The sequence below is a fragment of the Pieris napi genome, chromosome 2 (assembly GCF_905475465.1).
Source record: "Pieris napi chromosome 2, ilPieNapi1.2, whole genome shotgun sequence".
NCBI lineage: Eukaryota > Metazoa > Arthropoda > Insecta > Lepidoptera > Pieridae > Pieris > Pieris napi.
The window spans coordinates 3,863,613-3,885,941 of record NC_062235.1 but is presented as its reverse complement, the minus strand read 5'-3'; the positions used below and the strand labels follow the sequence as shown (position 1 = coordinate 3,885,941).

Below are 22,329 nucleotides of genomic sequence, written 5' to 3'. Positions count from 1 at the left end.
ATTAAATCACTAAGTAGTTTCTATTAGGTATTTAATTCCGTCCGTAATTTCCAATTAAGACACATCAAACAATTGTAGTTATTACGGCATTCCTGGGACATCCTGGAATTCGCCTTGTAAGTACAAATACATATAACAAAGGGAACCACTGAAGCGCGAAAACCGCTTTTTTAAATAGTATTAACTGTGTGAGTTTCGTATAACATACCTACAAAGGCTAGGAATATACTATGTGAAAAAAATGAAAGCAAAAAGCTTACTAGTTTAAGCGAAATGAAAAAGTTGACAAATAGAGCCGTTTCAGCTTTATATCCGAGTTTTAACTTTGAGTTTAAATACTGGATAGTTCTGTAGTTAAAAATAAAATGAAAGAGCTACTGCAGGAAAATGAACTTTAGAAGTATCATATTATGTATGGAGAAATACTGTTTACTATTTACTAAATAATCATGTAAACGGCGTTTGGCGAATATAACAACTATCGACGCTTTACATTTAACGCATTAGCTACAATAAAAACAGAGGCCTTACAATTTACAATATTGTCGTGATGTTATGCTACGAAAGTCAATACAATAATACATTGTAAGTGTACTACGGTCAGTGTTCAGAAGAATTGTTTGGGTTGATCCCTCCTGCCTCGTTTCAACACCGTACGAGCCGTATGAATCCAAAATTTTATCAACATCACCCTGAGAGATCCGACCTCTAACTATTCAGAATTCGAGTTTACTCCTTCCTCAAAGGCCGGAAACGCACCCACTAAAATGGGTGTCAATGGGCTGCGATGACTGCAATTTTTGGGCGTCCCGCAGGCTCGTTTGCCCCTCTTTTTTACACGCTTTATATTATCTTCACCTGTATGTATGTATGTATGTATGTATGTAACCGACTCCTTCGGACTCGATTTTGACCCACTTTAAACGGACTGATTTTATTCAAATTTTGCGCACCTGTCAAAGATCGATGACAATGCAATAATCCGAAAAAAAAAATAAAAAAAATTTAACTAAAAAATAAAAATTAATAATAGTTAAAAAAAACTAAAAAACACGTTTGCAGTTTAAAAAAACTAAAAAACACGTTTGCTCTATAGACGAAAAATATGGCACAGAGCGCCCCACACTTTTTCACAATAATACCAGTATTTTTTGTTCATTACCATTTTCAGCCTAAATTAGGAATTATTTTTCACTTTTGAGTTTGATGTGCTTTAAAAGCGTGTTTTTTAGTTTTTTTTAACTATTATTTTTTAAATTATATATATAAAAAAAACTTATACGTTCTCAGTTCTCAGTATGGCCATACTATATTAGCTACAGATTAAATTTTAAAGGCAAGGTGCCTTTATAGCGTGGGCGAGTATTTAGACCATTTTTCATAACTTTGTAATTTATAAAGAATTGATAGTTAACTCAACTGTTATGAAAATTACTATGACATTTGCATGCCTACTTTTTAATCGATCTAAATGAACCACATTCAAATTCAAGTCATTTTTGCAAATATACGATTTATTTATATTTATTACTTATGACCCATTAATACTAAGGTGAGCTTTTATATTTTTATTGATTTTTTTTTTTAGATTTTAGTTCAATTTAGTTTTTTGTATTTTTCTAGTGTTACATGTAATTTTATGTTTTTGTGTTTATTATTCTTGTACTTTGCCCTGATAACTTAATATGTAACCTGTTTTTTTATAAGTATGTTTTAGATAACGAAATAAATTTATTCGAACGATGCATGTTCGTGCTTTATTTTAATTCCAAATACATTTTACGAATCGTAAGCGAAAGCCTCAAAAAATCTTTATATTCCAAGACACAGTTACTGATAACGATAAATTAACGCTTCAAAATTCAATAGGTCAATTAAAAGTTTATATCCCTTGTTAAATTAATTTAAACAAGGTGAAAAATGTTTCTCGAAGTTACTTTCTCAAAGTTAAATAAGAGCGAGGTGTTTCATTCTAAGTCCCCTCGGACCAAAGTGATTTATTAATATTTATTGTGTCGTAACTGGTTTCATCTTAAACCTTTTTCATTTTATATTTTCACTAGGAAACAATTTAGAGCGAATTATTGTATTCGTGTTGTAGTCTTCGTAAACCCTTGGTTTATCAAAGCCAATTCAGAAAACGCTGGTTCTACAAAGTGGTCGAGTGCGGAAAAATTACCTTAAAAAGCGCTCTCTTGTGGAACACCAGGCGAAAGGTGATACGGATGGCATTTCGCATTCTAGCCTCGGCCATATTATGACAAAATTAAATAAAACTGATTTTATGAAAAACGTAATTTTTTTCTGGAAATATTAAAAGAAAAACTTCCAAAAGTAGGTGTTCAGTCGAATGTGGTTCAGTCTATTTAAAAGTCTCAGCCAGCATTTCGCTGTTTTTATAATTTAATTATTACAAAAACGAGGTGGATTTGAATAAATTTTATCTCATCCAAGTCGACAGATTTATAAAAGTTCTCTATTTTAATCTAAGTAAAAAAATGGTTATTTTAAAGTATTCGGATCTCGGAGTGCTTTGTTAATGTGTGAATAACGTTAGCGTTATTTAGTGGATCACACAGGTTTATTGTATGTGCTTTACCAACATCCTTACATTCCGGAAAATATTACATTTTTGTTTAGATTTTAAAGGCAAAGATCGACCCCTACTTGGTAATGAACTATAACCTTCAAAGCCGACACAGAAATGTGTCATGTTATAATTAAGCGCACTCATGTTGCACTTTTGAATTTACTACCAAATAATAAAATACTGTAAACGTAGTTAATTATCCTTTGTTCCAACATTAATGACAGCACACAAAAGTTAAATCCGGTTACAAAAGACCCTAAACACTTAACCCTTTCCGAATATTAACTTTTACTATTTTCCAATTACTTAGACCACGCTCTTGTACCTACTATCATCACGTATTGAATAACTTGTTAAATATTTAGTATTTTATTGTACGATGAAATTTAGTAAATAGGTCGTAAACATCAATGTATCTCAATTCATATTTCCTTGAAATATCACTACCGCCGCCAATGTATTTGTAATGAGAATGGGCGGCTTTGAGGATTTTCATCTGGTTTTTATAACATCAACTTTTTGGGAGATGGAAAAATAGTCAGAGCTCATTAAAACATGCAAGACATTTCAGAGCAAGAGTAGTAATGTTTATCGTGCCTCTGCGTAAAAAGTACTCAAGCACAAGCGTGCAATAATTTGTCAAAATCTGTAAACTGATGACTGTAGATAGTTTGAAACTCTCGTAGTTAAAACCCCTGATATGTATCCTTGTCAACCTTAATGTCGTAGGATCATTTGATAAAAGGGATTTCGAATAAAATCTTGGTATTATTGTAAAACGTTGGAAGACTGAGAAATGTGATTTTTGCTATTTCTATCCCGAAAAGCGAATTATGAAAAGTGAAACGACTACTTATACAAGTCGCTAATAATAACTATTAAAATAAGATCTTATTAATTTGTATGAAAATCTTTGATAAGGTCTAATTAAAAGTGTTATTTCTGTGTTGTTGGCTGTTTCTCTATCGACCTATTTATTCTCGACTAATTAGTTTCTTATTCCTAAGAGTAATCTTTCACGTGTGCAAGGTGACCAATGTTATCTATTCCAAGTCAAGTCTATATTTATTGAGAATCAAGACTTACATATTTCTTTAATTAATTGAATATAGTTTAAATATTGTAACTAACCCGATACTATATAGAATTATGATTGTCTGCTTAAACAAATTATTACTATGTTTTTTAAATAAGATTTTGATAGAAAGACGTACGTACTCCTTAGTAACGCTTTGAAAGCGCAAAGCCCGCACTTCGTAACAGATTACATAATGGTAACAATATATATAGTTTATATTTAAGTACTGCAAAGCATGCTCAAAAATACACTTTTATCACAAATCACCATTATCGTTTATACTGAAATGGTAAACCATAAAATCCCTTTTCCCCACAAATTGATTAATTGCGCACAAATTACATAGAATTTGAGCCATCCGAATATCTGAAATGGCGCGCGTAACAAGTACGAATGTTTCTCAGTTCGTCACAGACTATCGGAGAGTGTGAAAGGGCGGGAAAATTTTTCATGTCCCGCGTTCTTCACATGTTTATTTTGGTGATGTGATTCAAAGCAAATGGATTTAAACAATAATGGTGAGTTTTTATGTGTTTATGAAAGAATTGTGATATCAAGTATCTTTTTAATTAAGAAGATATAAAGATATATATGTAAGCACATGATTTATACATTACATTATCTACTGATATCCTAAGTGGAAGCCTGATGATTTATATAAGTAATTAATTTATGTACACTAAAAGAGGATTTAATTTAACACGTGTAAATATGTATCGGGAGACTATGAATAAATGTTGTGTCAAAGCTTAGTATTTGAGCAAAGAAAATATTGAGTGATAATTGAAAAGGAAATATTGAATTTACAAAAGTTTGATTCGTATAAAATAAAATAATCTTTTTAATTATGCTTTTATACCAGCTAATTTCGACAATATCGTTTTATAATCAAATAATTGGCATTTCTTTCCAGGAATGCAGTTGATATTACAGATTTTTCGATGACTTTAAAATAAGAATTATGCGCTTGTACAAGATAAACCTTTCATTGTCAGTTGGATAAATAAGGCAGGAATAAATTGTATAATAACAATTTTGTTATGAATCGCTAGAGTAGTTAGTAGAGGCAATATTTTGACAGTAACTGTTAAGAAGCGTCGTCAGTTTTTGTAATAATTACGTTTAAATTTATCTATTTGTAATTTTATTTTGTTTTGTATCTGTTTAGTTTTCTAAATATAATAATGACTGGTAGTCTCATAAAACACCGCAATGCCTTGTACATACAATTTATAGAGATACAGGCAAGTGCATACAGTTTTGGGGCAAACTTTTAGTGTTAACTTCATAATTAAGATGTATAAGCACTACTTCTCTTAAGGGACATATAAAGGTTAGATTATCCGATCACAATTATGCTTTATATCAATGTAGATTATTACGTGATGAACCTATTCTCGCTAGTATCGAGTGCAATTGATGATTGCGCAATTTCCTTTATTTGACTATTTGCAGTTTGAAATATCTTTTATCATTTCACACTTTAATTGATTTAATTTACACCATTATTAATGAATGTTTGTAGACCACCAAGGTTGTAGTTTGTATAACAGAGATCCCTTCAAAGGGAAATGATTCTCATTTGGCATATAGAAGCTAATCGGCCTCTTGTGTCTCAACGAGAATTCAATTCAAACCCTCGGTACTTATTTATATCACAAAATGTCTTCTGTAGTTTGTGAATATAGCTTCTTAACAAAAAGAAAATATTTACGATATTTTCGGATAAGCAATATGATTTTCAATAGATACTTATTGAATAAGAATACGATACAAAAAAGCTATAGAAACCCTCGAGAAATACGATTTCTAAACAAGACAGCCGACAGGCAGTCTAGGTAATTTATCTGTGGTATTACAAGACGTAAAATATCGGAGCTAAGCATTAATAGTGTATAACAGTCAGTCCTTTAACGTATTGCGACATAATGATCTTTTGTTACTTTTATTAATATGCCAAGTCCCTTAAAATTAATAAGGAGAAAACATTCTATATATGTAATTTGGATAGAGTGAAGCTAAATAAACACTGTGTAGGTATTTCTTTATAATGTTTTTTTACATTAATGGTTGAATTTTTCATGAATTGTACATGTTTTTATATTTTTTGTGGTATACTTTATTCATTTTTTCAAAAAACATTCCGATTCTATACTTAAGATTTATTGTAAATTAAAGTACATATGTGCAATTGTTGATAGGGCCTCGTATACTTGGCGTGATAATTTAAATATTTTTGTAAAAGCGCTTGGGAGCTGTGAATAGTCTGTTTATTCATTCAGTTTGCGGTTACGGCAGTGTTTGAGTAATAAAAAGAAGTAATTTATCCGTTACGTGTAGTGGGCTGTGTACGCAAGGGCATGTCTATATATACAATAATTGAACGCAATTCAAGATATTTTGAATTTAGCAGAAAAATAACCAAAGACAAGCCAAAGGACCATAAAACTTAGTATTCATAATATGGATAAACAAAGAAGAAGTAAGAAATGGGAAGTAAACCTTGTGAATTTTTAATAAAAGAAAAATCAATCTTGAAAAATCGTTACAATAGATTTATTATCCAAAATGTAAAAAGCGCTGAGCCTATACGGAAGGAACTAAACGGAAATGTCTGTGTAATGTTAAATAATATTTGCCTTTGTAATCCTTGTCGAGCTTCTTAGCTTTGTGTCATAGTTTATTTCTGTGACATGGGACAGTCCCATTTTTATTCTGCTTTACTCCAGCATCTTTGCGTACGTTATTCAACTATTTTTATGTTTTTACTTTTTATATAAATATCCGTCATTATAGCAAGTATTATAAATCCAAAACTTAGGAGGGATGTCAATCATGTTAGCGTGAACCTTAATATTTCAGCAAAGATTATCACACGATTATTTTTAGAACACAATTTAGAAAAGTATATTTTTTATAAACTTATTCGAAAAAATAGAAAAATATATTCATCTTACATATAAAAGCGACATCGGTATCAATTATCCGTAAATCTTGTAAATTAAATTGACCACAGCGCTACCAAACTACTACTAGTAATTAAATCAGTCGTAATTAGAAGAAGAATTAAGCTCGGTACGCTAGAACAGATTAAATGAGCTTTAAATTTTCTGCTTACAGAACAATTGTTTACCTGTATATTCTGATTCAATGCTAAAGAGCAAGTCCTCGGGGCAATGTAGGATTATGTTTAGACAGCTTGATTAAATATTCAAACATGATGTGTTATTGTTCAAAAAACACTATTTAATATTTAGCAAATATTTTTGTACCGTTTATACGATTACTATTCAAATAACTAGATCGCAATTGCATACATGCACGTCGAATTCGCTATCTCTAATGAAGTTTCAGACCCGACCAGAAACATTTATACTATGTCGCAGCTAAGAATTACGTAGGAAATAAATGAAAATCAACAATAATTACTTAATGCAAACCGTATTGACTACTACTATTTAATTGCATACATATATTATATTAAGTATAAATGTGAACTCACGTGATATGTTCTAAACTTGGTGCATATTTGCGGTGTCTCCACATTTGCTTCAATCCCTATCTCACTCTATACTCGTGCGACAAATCTATTAACTAATTTCTAGCTTGTACGATATTAAATATTATATTTTCATTTATTTACATACAGAGTGTATGTAAATAAATGAGATCCAAAATGTGTCTTGTTCGACGGGAGAAACTTCCACCGCTTCCTGTCCTTCCAGTTTTTAATAAAAGTATAGGTATATAAACTTTAGCTACATGCTCAGAAAACCACTAAAGGGGTTTAAACTTAGTGCTTGGACATTGCAGTAAATTTTCAATTACTTCTACATTTATTGTTATTAAAAAAAGATTTTACAATAAAAAAAAAAGTTGGAGATGCAGCATCCAAACGTAGGTTAGTTGAATAGCGTACGAGTAAGTGATAGATTCTCAGTGTGCCCCTTTATGTGCTAGCTCTCTTCCCCTTACAAACTTTATGGGTCGGTAATTATTACTTTATAACCAACTATAATGTTTTATTGACTCATAAAAAATTAATAACACTTGATCAAGTCTAATTCTTAATCCTGATGATAATTAACTGATTGAGAGCACTGATAGAGTTTGTAATACATTTACTCGTTAGTTATTTTATTATTAATATTAATAGTACACATTTGTAGTAAATTAACGAAATTTTTAAAGTACTCGTATACCACTGACATTAAAAAGATGAAAAAATAATTCCAATATTATCTGATTTATCGTTCATTTTGACATGAGACATGAGAAATTACTGCTTCCGATGAAAAACTTTTACGCAACCTCCATTTACTCGGGTAGAAAAGCTTTGACATGACTGAACGAAGCCTTTATTTTTCACATTTTCAATTTGTTTACATTAACAAATATTATTTCAAATCAAATATTTGTAATTTAGAATATATTTAAAATATTTTACATATTACAATTATTGTTTCCAAGATCAATAATACATTCTTACGCATACACCAAAGTGAGCCTTGACTAAAGACTTGGTTGGACTGTTATCTGATTAATTATATATATATATTAAAATTTATTTTATAATATATATATAATTATATATTAATCATATTTATTTTAAATATACAAGATTGGTTTGTAAGCCTTAACAATCTAAACGTACTAAACAGAATTTACTTAATAAAGTACCCCGAGGCGGACAAACAACTTGTTTGTCAAAATCTCTTAAACAAGAAACTGAAGCAATTTTCCTTTGCAGCACTCAGGCGGGATCATTTTACGTAAGTGAGCCGAGCTCAAACATATTCTCCGAGCCAAAGCTATGAATACTTATTGAAGAAAAATGGCTTATGAAGAAAATAACACATCAAATATCACGCAGGCTTTGACGAATTTGTTCGAGGAAGTCTTGTTCGCGACTGAGAGCCCCGGTGGGAATAAAAGTTTAAATGTCTCTCAATTTTTATCAGCACTGAAGGAACGTTCCACGAGGCATAATCAGGAGATAGATTTTGGAACATTGGTGAAATTGGTAGACGGGTGGCGGACGAAATTAAACCTCACAAAGAACTCGGAGCCCTTGTGTAATTATTGCGATGGTAATTTCAGAGATCTTGTTCTCGCCTACAATAGCATACATGGATACATAAGCCTTATTGTAAGTATAATTACTTTTGTAGTCTATGTTTTAACTTATTTTATCATACACGATATTAAAAAGCTAACCCGCAGGCTTCCTTTTAAGTCTGAACTACATTTAGCTTAATCAATAGTTTACACAAACCACATTATAAAAGGGTTTTTTATGTAAATATTTTTCATTTTCCATGCGAAATTAAACACAAATAAGAACAACATCGCATTTGTACTAGTCCTACTCTTTATACTTAACATAGTACAATATCATTAGCTTAACATTATATAACGTCGCAATTTCAGACGCTTTTTACAACTTTGCTGTACTTTATGGCCCGGTTATGGTTAATAAAAATTAAATAATATGCATTGAAGCAGTCTTGTATTATGAAATTGAGATTAAAAGGATTTTCTTATTAGCCCAAGGATATTGCAGGGGGATGAGTTTAATATATAGAAAAATATATACTGATTATATTTGAATCCTTAAATTGTTTATATTAAACAAATATAATAAGCCATTAAAATAGTATTTTTTATTAAGAACTAACTACAAAGAGGGAGTTACGCTCGATGCAATACTGCTGAAAAAAAAATGAAATATTTAAAAGAAGAACACAGTTTTCAAAACGTTCTATCTATTGTCTCTATGTAAATGGCGTTCTACATAATATAAATAAATTTACCCATAAGTCAGTAAAAATACGCTTTAGCTATAAAAATGATTTATATATAATAAAGGCTCTCGTAGTAAAGTAGCGTTAGGCTATATTTTAACAATATCTTTAAGAGTCAATTTCTTAATGACCAGCTGTAAACATCGGCTTGTTTGTATATGCTCGTAACGAGTCTGACATATTGATGTCATATTGACATCGATTAGCCTGTTATTCGATTGTTTATCGATGACGAAATTTTTGACCTAATAAAGAGAGAATCTTTTGAAACAGAGCAATTATTTTAAACGAATGACAGATCATAGGTATGACATGTATAATATGGCTGATATGGTTGGAATAAAAGAGATTTGAAAACTCAAAATGAGTAGACTATAAAATATTTATAATTACTATTAAATATCAAATGATTTTTTAACTATTTCGACCGTGACATAATTCATGTTAACCTGACGTTGACAGGAATGACAGGTTGTCTTGGAGAATGTTACATATTCTGCCAATGGCAACAAACAAAACAAATATTACATAATGTGTTTAGTCGTCGACAAACACATCAATATGTAAGAAACACATACTGAACAGATTTTAGATCTGTTAATAGAGCAGCACTTTTGTATTATGTTTGACTGTTGTTTTGATTAATTGACGTTTTTAAACGCCGCTTGTTTTACTAAAATTAGATTTTTGTACGATTCGTGCTTACAGTAAACAAGGTCAGCATTTCGAATTAATATTGTGAATCATATTAGAGATAGGCGTTATTATTTTTTGATGAAAACGTATTATAATAATTACTTACTTGTAATTTATGATATTTGTTTTAATAATTCATTTCGATTCTTATAATATTCTTTTAGCTTATCCTTATCATATCCGAGATAATATTAATGCTATTAATATTTTACTGTCTTTAAATATAAACTTCTAGGACCAATAAAAAAACCTAAACCAGTCCAACACTGTACGTGCTACAACATACTAACTGAAGCTTAAATATTACATCTGCATTGTGTGACAATGCATTTATGTTTGAACCTTGTTCACGTTATAAATAGAATTCCCTATTTAAATTTGTTTATATTATATTTATTTCTGTAGGCACTTTATATTGTTCGTTTAAGTAAGTGTGCTTTCTGTAGGTCTACACATTTTTTTAAATACTTTTTGTTGGATATTTATTTATTTAAATAAGAAAGTCCACAGAAGTTGCCTTACAGGTTCCGAAACTGATTTACAAAAATATCAACATTAAGGACCAGTCACAGACAATCGGGATTCACAAATAGTAATTAAGCTATAAGATTTATAATAACTAAACATACAGGTTCCAAAAAAAAAATCAAAAACTAAGAATAATGTTAAATATGGGTTACGACAAGTTGGACCAGAAACTGGATAATGAGTCGTGGAATATGTCTGGCTATTCGAACTTGGACGACAAGACATGGCAGCTAATACTACTCTGTGTATTTGATGTATGTTTCTTGTATGATTAAATTATTTAGGGTTGGCAAATTAGAAATAACAATACTTTTTTAAAGCGTTAACTGGTAACTGTCGCAGAAACGGAGCCGCGTGTTGTATTTACTGAAAGTTGCAGAACGGGGCAAACCCTTAACTCATTACATATATATATCATCCATTATTAACCTCGTCACGTTTGCCAGAGTTTGGTTAGTGGGTTAAAGTTCTACGCAATGACTGGTCAATTCATTTACCAGGCACGAACATACGTATTCCTGGTAGTATTGGTTTATACGACGATACTTATCTCTTATTTAGTTACCAACGAGCGACTTACGTGACACTTTCAAGAAAATAAATCACCTAAGTGTTTGCCAATTCGCGACTAACGAACTCGTAAATAACTTTTCAGAAAAGGTGGCTTATATAATGATACAAATAAATGGAAACATCTACAAAAAATTATGCGAAAATTCTATAAAATAACTAATACTTAGGACCACTAAGTCCTAAAAGCGGGGCACAAATCTGCCAGATGTGACGAAGACATTGCGTTGTATGTGCGAGCGATAACCAACCGGCGAATCACGTGTTGGGCGCAAGAAATTGCAACCGTACTGTAAAGACTTGTAAGGCGATGTCAATGTAATGGAAGATGGTTGCTGTAGAAGCTAGTCATGGGGTCTCTTGGTAGAATGCTTACGCGACCCCAAGTTACCCCAACAGTGACGTGATTGGTGGGAGGGGTTTAGTAGGTTTTTAGAATGAGTTCCACTCTGTGCGGAAATGCATTCCCCTCATTAAAAAAAAGTACTACTAAGTCCAAAATACATTTATCTTTCGCTATCACAGTAAAGCGGTGTGCTTTGAGATATGATTTCCGTTTGCGAATATTACTTAATTTTTACCACCAAGCTACTGCGGCAGTAAGTTAAACCTTTAATGTCAAAGATGTACACATTTCTTACAACTACTTATAAGCGCTTAGGAGAAGAAATATACAATATTTCTCAGACACGGATTTTAAAATAGTGTTGAATACTTTGTAAAGCTTAAACAGAAAATTTTATACAACTCGCCAACTCAAGTCAACTCGAAGTTTCCTACTGTTTTCCTGAGGGAGTCTGTATTAACAAGTATAGAAAAGTGGAACAATGAAAACAAAACAAAGATATATTGGTTTCATAGGCTACATATCAAAAATGCAAGAAAACTTTCTGATTAATTTCAAAAGTTTGTATTTACGTTATATATATTTTCCAAATAAGGCTATGTAACAATCCAACAAATTTAAGACCATGATGATGGTTAACACGTTTATACTGAACATTTTTCTGGTTTATATAAAATGTTATGTAATTGGAAAAGCATCCTTAAACAATTTTCTTTAACTTTAGTCACGCCCTGCTCTTTTCTAGTAGCGGCCAAGAGTAACCTCAAATTTAACATTTGTGACCATTATTGATAAAGGCTTAACAAGTTCTCTAAAGACGTAGCCATCCAATAAGGTTAATTATGATTAATGTACTTTATCCTAAAGCCAATTTGTGAGTTGAAAGTTTCTCATAGTAAATTATTGTAGTTAAAGTTCAAGTTGCAAATTAGAATCCCACTCAAACTAAATTATGCAATCAACTTTAGTTTTGCGTCTCGCTATTGCTGTGGGACACGGGCGCAGATGTTTTATGGGTTTTTAAAATGGTTGGTTTTTTATCCCTTTTTGTACTGGCTCTCTTAAGACATAAAAATGAGCGTGTTTACAATCAGAGATATGGTTTGAATGTAATAATCATTTTGGGTTATTTGTCCAAAATAACATTGTGGATATTTATAAAAAAAACTTAGTAATAAAAATAACTAATAAAATAACAAATGTATTAATTTTTCTACCACCACCATCTTTTATGGTGCACCTTATTTAAGGGAATTTCCCGAAGCAAACAACTCAAATAAAGCTTCAAAATAAACTCTACATTAAAAATCAAACAAAACACTTCTTACAATGTTACGCAAATTCTAAAACTATAAAATTTTTATTTTATTTCACTAAGGAGATCCTACTACACAACGATCTCATATCCGGCAATCACCGTCCGTTTTTTTTAAATAAAATATTTACTATATTGTATTGACTTATTTCAAGGAATTGAAATTGGTCAAATTAGTGTACAGTTAGTTACACTGTACTAGTGAATATGAAAACTTATTCTTTGTCTGTGTGGCCACGATCGCGAATTCTAGATCCGCCCTTGGCCTATTTCAGTAATGTTACGAGGTCAGGTTGTTGGAAAAATTGCTATTTGGAGTTCGCGGACTCCTAGCATAAAACTTGATTTCTGTGCAGGTATGCGTTTTCGGTTCATTAGCAAATGCGCTGAATGTGGCTGTTCTGACAAGACGTGACCTCGCTGCGGCTCCAATCAACAGACTGCTCAAGTGGCTCGCCGTTGCTGATGTGTTTGTTATGATGGAGTATGTTCCCTTTGCAATTTATAGGTATTTGGTGAGTATGATCATATTTATAATACTGTGTAGATTTGTGTGTAAATGTTAAATTACTTCTATTATTCTTAATATTCTTTTATCTTGTTTTCTTTTTTTGTGTAGTGTTAATGGTTGGTGCAAATACATTAATTATAGGTATATAAATGAGCAGTGTTGGCCTAGTGGCTTCAGCGAGCGACTCTCATCTCTGGTGTCGTAGATTCAATTCTCAGCCACTCGCTCGTGTAGTGAAGGAAAACATCGTGAGAAAATCGGGTATGCATTAGACCTCAAAGTCGCCGGTGTGTCAGACAGAGAAGGTTGATCACCTATTAGAAATGATCACGAAACAGATAGAGAAATCTAATACCCAGACCTAAAAGGTTGTAGGGCCATTGGCTTGCAACGATTACAACTTTAAATAAAATCTGTGTAAATATTTTTTAAAATTGTAAATTAATTAATTAATCATAAAAATGTATACTATTGATCCCTCTTTACCCAGATGTTTTTATATATAAAAGATTATCGTACAATCTTATTTCATTTCGTTATTATATTTCATTAGATATTATTTTAAGTTTATTGGGTCTTTATGGTATCAATTTAGGTACAGATTTCCCCATAAAAACTATACCGAATCTGTTCTATTCTAAAGCACTACTCGCTTTACAGCGGCAGAAAAGAACTGGCCAGGTAAAAACATTGCTAATGAAAACTTGAATTTCAATTTTAGAACTCTTTGGTGTTACTAATGTAGTATATTGCATTCATTTGTCATTTGTTTTTGTGAATTGGCGGCAAATCTAAAAGTCTTGTTACACGTGAAAATGAACCTAACGCGAGAGAATCGCAAGGCTGGTTTCCAGATGACATTTTCCTTCATCGTATTGCATGATTTTCCATTAATGTCCTATAAACCCTAGATGGGGCAGAGGGCGTCATTCGCGTTCGTACTTGAATCTAAATTTTCGCAATCGCAAAAAGGGGTACAACGTTATAGCACTAGTCTACCACTGCTCACATTTAATTAACTATTATACATCTTAAACTTATAAAAGAACGGATGATCAATATTGTAATAAAACACCGTCTAGACATTTCTTCTAAGAACTTAAAATATGGACAATAAATCAACAGGTTCTTTATTGTTACACCTTAACGGAAACTATTTGTTACACGGCTCGCGTTGAAGAAATTGCTTTAGTTTGTGCTGAAGTTATATCCAGTGTTCAACATTTCAAGACAAGATTTTCAACCTTGCTTACCATAAGTTTGACAACTATTATAAATAACTTAACTTATTATTATGACATTATGTTAATATTCTTATTATATGACATTATTAAAATTAATATGACATTTGCATGCCAATTTTTATATGGCTGATTGTGCGGATTTGTATAATTCAGCGATCGAAATAAATGTACGACTTTCTTTGTAAATAAACGATTTATTTAAGAAATATGTATAGTCAATGTCGAAGTAAATTTGAATAATGTTGCATTTAACTTTTTGAAACTAGAAGATATATTTTATTCAATTATTCTTCTCCTCTTATTATAATTCGTACTGAGTAGTCGTCTGGTTTTGATTTGCTTTATTTCGTATAATATTCTTTGTAAAGGTCAGCGACTGAGAGGGAGTCGGAATCTATTTATTTTAGAATAACAGTCTGTAAAAGGCATATCACGTGATTTATATCAAATTTAGGAAAGCTTTCTAATCCTAGTATTTTGTTATATATATCGAATGTAATGTTTTAGAAAATAACCGAAAAGTACACACAAAAATAAATAAAGAATGTATACATAACTAACATTTTACAGATATTACCTGGACAACGTGAGATGCCATACAAGTGGGCAGCATATCTTCTATTCCACATGCACTTCGCGCAGATCTTCCACACAGCATCCATATGTCTCACACTATCGTTGGCTGTTTGGCGATATATAGCTATAAAGTGAGTTTTATTTATTTTTCCGACTACGCAAACCAGACAACACAAAACTAATTTAGCAGTGGTCTAGATTTAAACGTCTGACCTAAAATAGTTGACAAAATTACACTTAAAATAGAAGAACAAATGATTAAAACGAAGTTAAAAATGACTACTTTATTGCATTAATTAGCTACTATAAGATTAAGTTGGCACCTGGTAGACAGTACCGGTGATTCTAGAACTGGGAACTTTCCTCGCAAAGCTATTGCTGTCCTGTATTTAGCGATAAATTGCCAACATTGTAGGTACACTTCCACAGAGACCACTAAATTCATTTTATTGTTTTGTTAAATAAGTTCGGAAGTAAAAAAGGTGTAAAATCAATGTAGAGTAGAACTGAGTTCTTCACTTAAAAATAATCTCTCTACTCAGACTAACTCCTTATTCAATTTATAGTTTCAATTCAATAAGCATTTCTACATAAAGCTGGACCCTTGTTCTTGTCGTTAAAGCTTATTAATAGAATATGTATTGTGCTGTTACACGTGGGTTGATAAAAGCATTTCAAACGAATAAAAATAATCGACAAAATAAAGCCGAAGGTATACGATATTAAAAGGTGTAAATACTTATACTTTTGTTAGGAAAACAAAGTATAATATGTTAGCGCAATCTCTCCTGCTTCCTATCCTCGATTATGCGGCCTCATGCACCTCTGATATGGATTAAGAGCTGCTTGACAAGATCGATGGCCTGCAAAATTTCTGAATACCCTTTATATTTGGTCTTAGGAAATATGACCATGTGTCATTCCGCAGGCAGATCCGATGCTACCTGTTCGACTCAGACGTAATGTCCATACTCAATTCTTATCACACCACAACTCCCTCGTGTCTTAAAATGAATTCAAATTCTCAGGTCCTTATAACTATGTTACGCTCCTCTAATAGATTATTTTTGGAAATTAAAAAAATCAAATAATATTATTAAAAATTAATTAGAAGTAGCCTGTCCAGCACTAGTCCCAGGCCCTTTTATCAACTAGATAATCGTAAACTGTATAATATTTTTACACAGCTTTTCTTTAATACATTTCTTACATTTATTAAAAGGCCGAGATGAAAAAGCTTCTAGTAACCCTTGTATTTTTTGCACAAAATTTAATGCATTTTTTTGCATTAAGTTGAAGGTTATTCATACTAAACCAATGGACAATCGAAGAGAGAGCATTGTTCACATCGTCAAAATTTGTTATTTGTCGTTTGATTTTAAAAATCAAGGATGTATCATCAATAAACAAAACTATCTGATGTTTTTTCTCTACCATGAAAGGCAGATCATTTATATAAATAAGAAAGAGGAAAGGGCATATATTTTTGTTTAAAAAAATACTTTTTTCTACAGGTATTCAGATAGAAGTCACATATTGTGTACAGAACGGCGTTGCAGTACAGCGATTTTGAGCAGCTTTATACTACCACCTATCCTCTGTATTCCCACATATATGGTAAGTATTTGGGCTCTTTCTTAATTCTATATCAATATTTAAATTCAAATTCATTAAAGGAACATAAAATATTTGAATTTTTAAAGTAAAATATATAGCAAGATACCGCTTATCTTATTTAGACAAAGTTTTGACAGACGTACACATCGTGTATTGCTTCAAAAGGTACATTAATAATTATATAGCACACGTTTAACAATAAATCGAAATTTTAATATTCGATTACTTAAATTCATATAAGATATTTTATGTTTTGTCCCTTTTTGTTTCACTTTGGAAATAAATACCAACTTATTTATTCCACATCAAAAAATTTGTCAACAATCTGAAATCTCACAACAATAGAAGCTTTATATTGAAATACTTTTATAATGTCCGATATACAAAATAGGCGAATGGAGGTAGACTGGCATATTGTATTCAATAGTAAGTCAGCCACAGCTGTCTGAATACTTAGTGAATCACATAACTCGTTAGATGTAAAAAAACTCAGTGGCGCCACAACTTTTCTAGGTCTGGGCCTCAGAGCTGTTTCATGATCATTTATCAATCTAATAATCAAGTAGACGATCAGCCTACTGTGTTTCAGAATGTTAGAATGAGAGTCGCAAGCTGAAGCCACTAGGCCAACATAGCTTAGTTAACATTAATTTTAAACAAATTTTATTTAAAGAGAAAAACACGAATGTGAAATTAGGAAATTCTAAGCAATGTTTTATAAAAATAACGTTTTATCATAAAGATACACATTCGTCTTATACTGTCAAATTGTGTTAACGATGTTATGAAGTTAGTTATAAGATCCTGCGACAAGACTAATTTAGTATCTACAAAAGAGGAGGATATACGTCATAAAATACGACTATTAACTTACAAAAAACCTATTGAATTTCGCTAAAGCTTTACCGTCGAGCTCTCTCCCCTAAACATCAATCAAACGGAATCTTTCATTGATATTTCCTATTTTCTCTTATCAAATTATCTACGTTTTATCATTGAATGAAAATGAAAAATGACAAATTTCAATAAGAATCTTTTGAACGTTCTCACCACGGAATAACAATTTGCTTACATTGAGGAATTTGCAAAAATATTTATTGTTTAAATTGTTATTAAAATATTCGAGGTGTGTATCAGTTACTTGTATTTACTAGTATTTCTAAAGTGCACTCTCTTTTGTAACGGCTTAGTACTCTGACACTAATCGATCAACATGTTTCAGACTCTAATGGTTTATGACTTTCCTAGTCTGCTTTTGAAGAAAAAATATAAATGAGTAGAATCATTGTTAGGGCGTTACGGGGCAAATATTTAGGGCGACGATAGACGTCTCATTCTGAAATTCAATCGCTATTTCAGTTATCATTGAAAAAGAATCCTAAAGAAAGAAGTAATCTTACCACTAAATCCTACAGAGCCTACAATGTGTAAACGGGACTACAAAATTTTATCACAAGGTTCATTGTCGTAAATAGCTGTTAGTTGGGTATTTACTGTTTTAGGTTCTTAAACATGCTATAAACGGCATCCTTTTTATCTGTATAAGTAATTGAAAAGAAAAAAAATTATAGATAATTTATAAGATAATATTTATAATAACATGTACCTACCGTACATAAGTTGTAATTTATTTATTAATACGATCAAAACTTAGTGCCGCAAGCTTGCGTAATTTTATTGGAGATTTTCAGCAAGTTCATTAATAATCATATTCTTGTACTACTTATATTTTTCAATGTTTAACCATTTTGTTAACAGGTATTCGATATACACACAGCTGTGGTATTAGAGCCAAACGGACCAATGATTTTATACCACGTCGATTCAGATGAAGAAGGCCAATTATTTAAGTTAAATTTCTGGGTCCACGCCGTCCTAATAAAGTTACTACCTTGTTGTATCCTGACAGTTATCAGTCTCTGGCTAATCAAGGAAGTTTATAGCGCAAACGAGCATCAAAAGAGAATTCGAGTGAACAATGCCTGTGCAAATGACAAAACAAAGAAGCGACAGTGTAAAGGGGATAAGAGAACGAACAGAACTACAAAAATGCTCCTCGCCGTGTTGCTTTTGTTCCTCGTGACAGAATTGCCTCAAGGTATCTTGGGCCTTATGAGTGGAGCATTAGGGCGATGTTTCTTTAAACGTTGCTACGATCTATTTGGCGAATTGATGGACGCATTGGCGTTGTTGAATGGGGCCATTAACTTCGTTTTATATTGCTCTATGTCGAGGCAGTTCCGGATGACGTTTCGTCAGCTCATGTGGCGCGCTCAACTGCTTAGGTGGCCTCCACCGATACCCTCGCACTCTGATGGATTGCACTCGTATGTTTAATTCTTTTATTATATCTAACAAACCATGCCTTTGTGTCTTAATTCAAATCCTCATCTTCATTCCTATCTGCACTGTGCCACTCTCTGCCATGTACCATCTGTTTCCTTATGGTCCACCTTCTAAATTGACTTTCTCTTGCGTTTATTGTACCTTGGTACATGCAATTTAAATTTGGCTAAACGGTTGGGGCAATCAAGCTGATTATTAAATATCTTTAATGCAAATTGTATATTTATATTATTTATCTATAATAGATCTTATTAAATTAAATACTGATGTATTAATATTGCACGATTTATTTCAGATTTTAAGTATATCGCTTTCACATCAACATTTTTTTTTCAGGGCCAAAACTTCAGTGCCATGAGAAAAGTTCGTACAAGAGAAACACACATACGTCATGCAACAGTTTGTGTGACGCACACAGCGGTTGTTTATACACAGACGTCCTATTTTTAGACTAATTACTTCTAAATTATAAACATGTAGCTCGTTGTTACCAAAGACTTTTTAATTTTTTTCTCATAAAAATAAGTGTAAGATATAAGATTTTCCTAGAACAAGGTTCCTAGATTTCGATTCAATTATTTTCTGAATACCCACAAGGCTTGCTTTTTGAGGGTAGATTTTGATATTCAGAAACACACACGACAACTATGACATGTCAAAATCGAATAAATTTTCCACGTATGTGAGTTACACTAGCGGTAAGTGTCGACTCTAAATCTTACCCTAAGTTTTGAACTGAGATATGGTTGTTGGTTTTGAATATTGATAGTGCAGTTCGTACATAACTATATTTAATTGACGTAAAGTTTATCCAAATACACCAACGATAAATATATGAAAAGCATTTAACAGTTGGTGACTTAGAACTTTCTACATTTATGAGCTAATATACGCATGCTGCTGGGAAAACCCCAACTCATATCTAGGAATAGCAAATACTATCAAAACATAACTTGTAAATAACCAAGCCTCGCAACGCTATCGTCAAAAGTTGTGAGATAAATGTAAGTCAGCCAATTTATTCAGTCCCTCCTTAAGGGACCTTCTGTCTTCAGTTTTTACGTAATAAGCTAACCAAACAACATCTTATAATGACCATATCAATATTACAAATCATACCACAGACTTAACAAAATTTTGTTTTTAAAATATATTACTATTTCTTGTTAAAACGTTTAGTATTTGGGTAAATAAAAGACAATGCTACTTTTACTAAAACATTTCTTTTTAAAAACAGCTGTTAACATCGCCACTGGCTCTTTTTCGCTTCTTTTTGTGTGTAATGGAAATAATTGGATGTACTTCTCTCAATATCCGTAGCGCTGATAGAATCACGCGGCAGAAAATGTTTAAGTTCAGTAATCGCTATAACTATGGGGAGATACAGTTCAGTGTTGTTTGTTTTTACCGCGACAATTTTAGTTTTAAGTGATTATATGTCAGATTGTGTGAAATTAAAAAATATTTTTTTTGAGCATAATTTCACTAAATTTTTTTTAAGTATACTTAATATTAGAAATATTCCTCACTTCTATATAAAGTTGGTATGTTTGTGTCCGTGTTATTGAAATAAGTATTTAAGGTATTTGTTAAACTAGCTTAGTTCATAAGGAATATGTATGATATTTGTTTCTCTTGTACGCGATTCTTCACTAGTAAAGCACAAAAATGCTCATAGTAGTAATTACATTTAATGTAAAGACTACATAAATTGTTAATAAATGTATGTTGGAATTTTGTTATTATTTTTTACCTTTCTTTAACATTTAATAGATCAATCTAAGCTAGTATTAAAACGAGCAAAGATTTGTATTTTGTATGTTCATAACGAATAAACTCAAACATTACTGGACCGATTTCTAAAACTCTACCACTGTATAGTGTTGTCCAAGTTGATTCTGCGTGCGACTGTCATCCCTGAGGTCGTATGTGCGCATAACTTTCGACGGTTTCATCTCGTAAACTGGCTTGCCTTAGACCCAAAACGTTGACGGCGTGTATCAGGCATAGAAGGCTGTTACTTGTCTATTAAAAAAAACACAATCACAAACAGATTCAGAAATCTAAGACAGACTAAAAAGGTGGTAGGCTATTTTCTATAGTCAAGTGGGTGTCTGAGAAACATCGATTTTTGGGTCAAAGTGACGGTTTCCTCACGATGATTTCCTTTACCGTATACTCCTGTTAATTGCCCACATATTAAGAAGCATTGGTCCACAGCTAGGAATTGAACGAGCGATGTGGGATTTATATTGACGTGCTTAGTTTAGGTAATACTACACAAAAGTTTAGGTACAACTTAAAATTACAATGTGAAATCCTCTGAATCCTCTGAAATCTGAAATATCACCCTATTTTCTATTATTGAGTATATATGCAACATCTCGAAATCATGTAGCTAGTTAGCCTTAAGGTTGTTTACATATATATATATATATATATATTGTTTTATTTGTAACATATTTAGATTGATGAATTATAATTTTAAGAAGTTTATTTTATTGTAACACGTTATATGAGACAAACTCATGTAACGGAAGTGGTGCATATGATAATAATGTTATATGTTCTATAATATGTTCGCTTTTTTTCTTTTTGGCGATGGATGGATTGTCCTTTTCAATTTGTCAGCCATATTTTTTTCGGTAATCTGGCTTTATGATGTTGATTCGACTTGTATGAAACCGTACATAATCCATGCAAAACTCACATAAAATCAATTTCATTTTTATTCAAGACATAGAAACGATACTACCATCTAATAACGTAACCATGGCAACGCGAAGTTGGCGTCCATGTTTGAAATACGAGTATTCGCTGTTTTATATTATTATTGATATTTCCTTTTCCTTTGTTCCTTTAACAACTGATTTATTGAGAATATTTTCGAGTAAATTATATTCAACTTATATAATAAGTATCGTAACGTAGACGTATTGTAAGAGATTTAAGTTTTGCTACCGAAATGTAGGAAAACACTTCGCTCTCGCATAACGCATGGCAAGCATTTTCCTAGCTAAGAGCATTAGGGTGTCAGACTAGTGACCGTCTAGACAGGTGTTATTAAAATATTTCTTCAAAATTGTGTTTATTAAATGTTTTCATTCA

At 31.7% G+C, this 22,329-nt stretch overlaps 1 protein-coding gene across 1 annotated transcript; it reads left to right on the top strand.

Annotated features, from left to right (window-relative positions):
• Positions 1–4,072: 4,072 nt before the first annotated feature.
• LOC125062683 (G-protein coupled receptor dmsr-1-like) lies at positions 4,073–20,955 on the top strand. The gene is made up of 7 exons (XM_047668760.1): positions 4,073–4,186; positions 8,419–8,817; positions 13,284–13,442; positions 15,253–15,389; positions 16,773–16,875; positions 18,634–19,202; positions 19,558–20,955. Exons 2-7 carry the CDS (start codon positions 8,503–8,505, stop codon positions 19,577–19,579), a joined length of 1,305 nt encoding a protein of 434 aa, XP_047524716.1. The 5' UTR covers positions 4,073–4,186; positions 8,419–8,502; the 3' UTR covers positions 19,580–20,955.
• Positions 20,956–22,329: the final 1,374 nt, after the last annotated feature.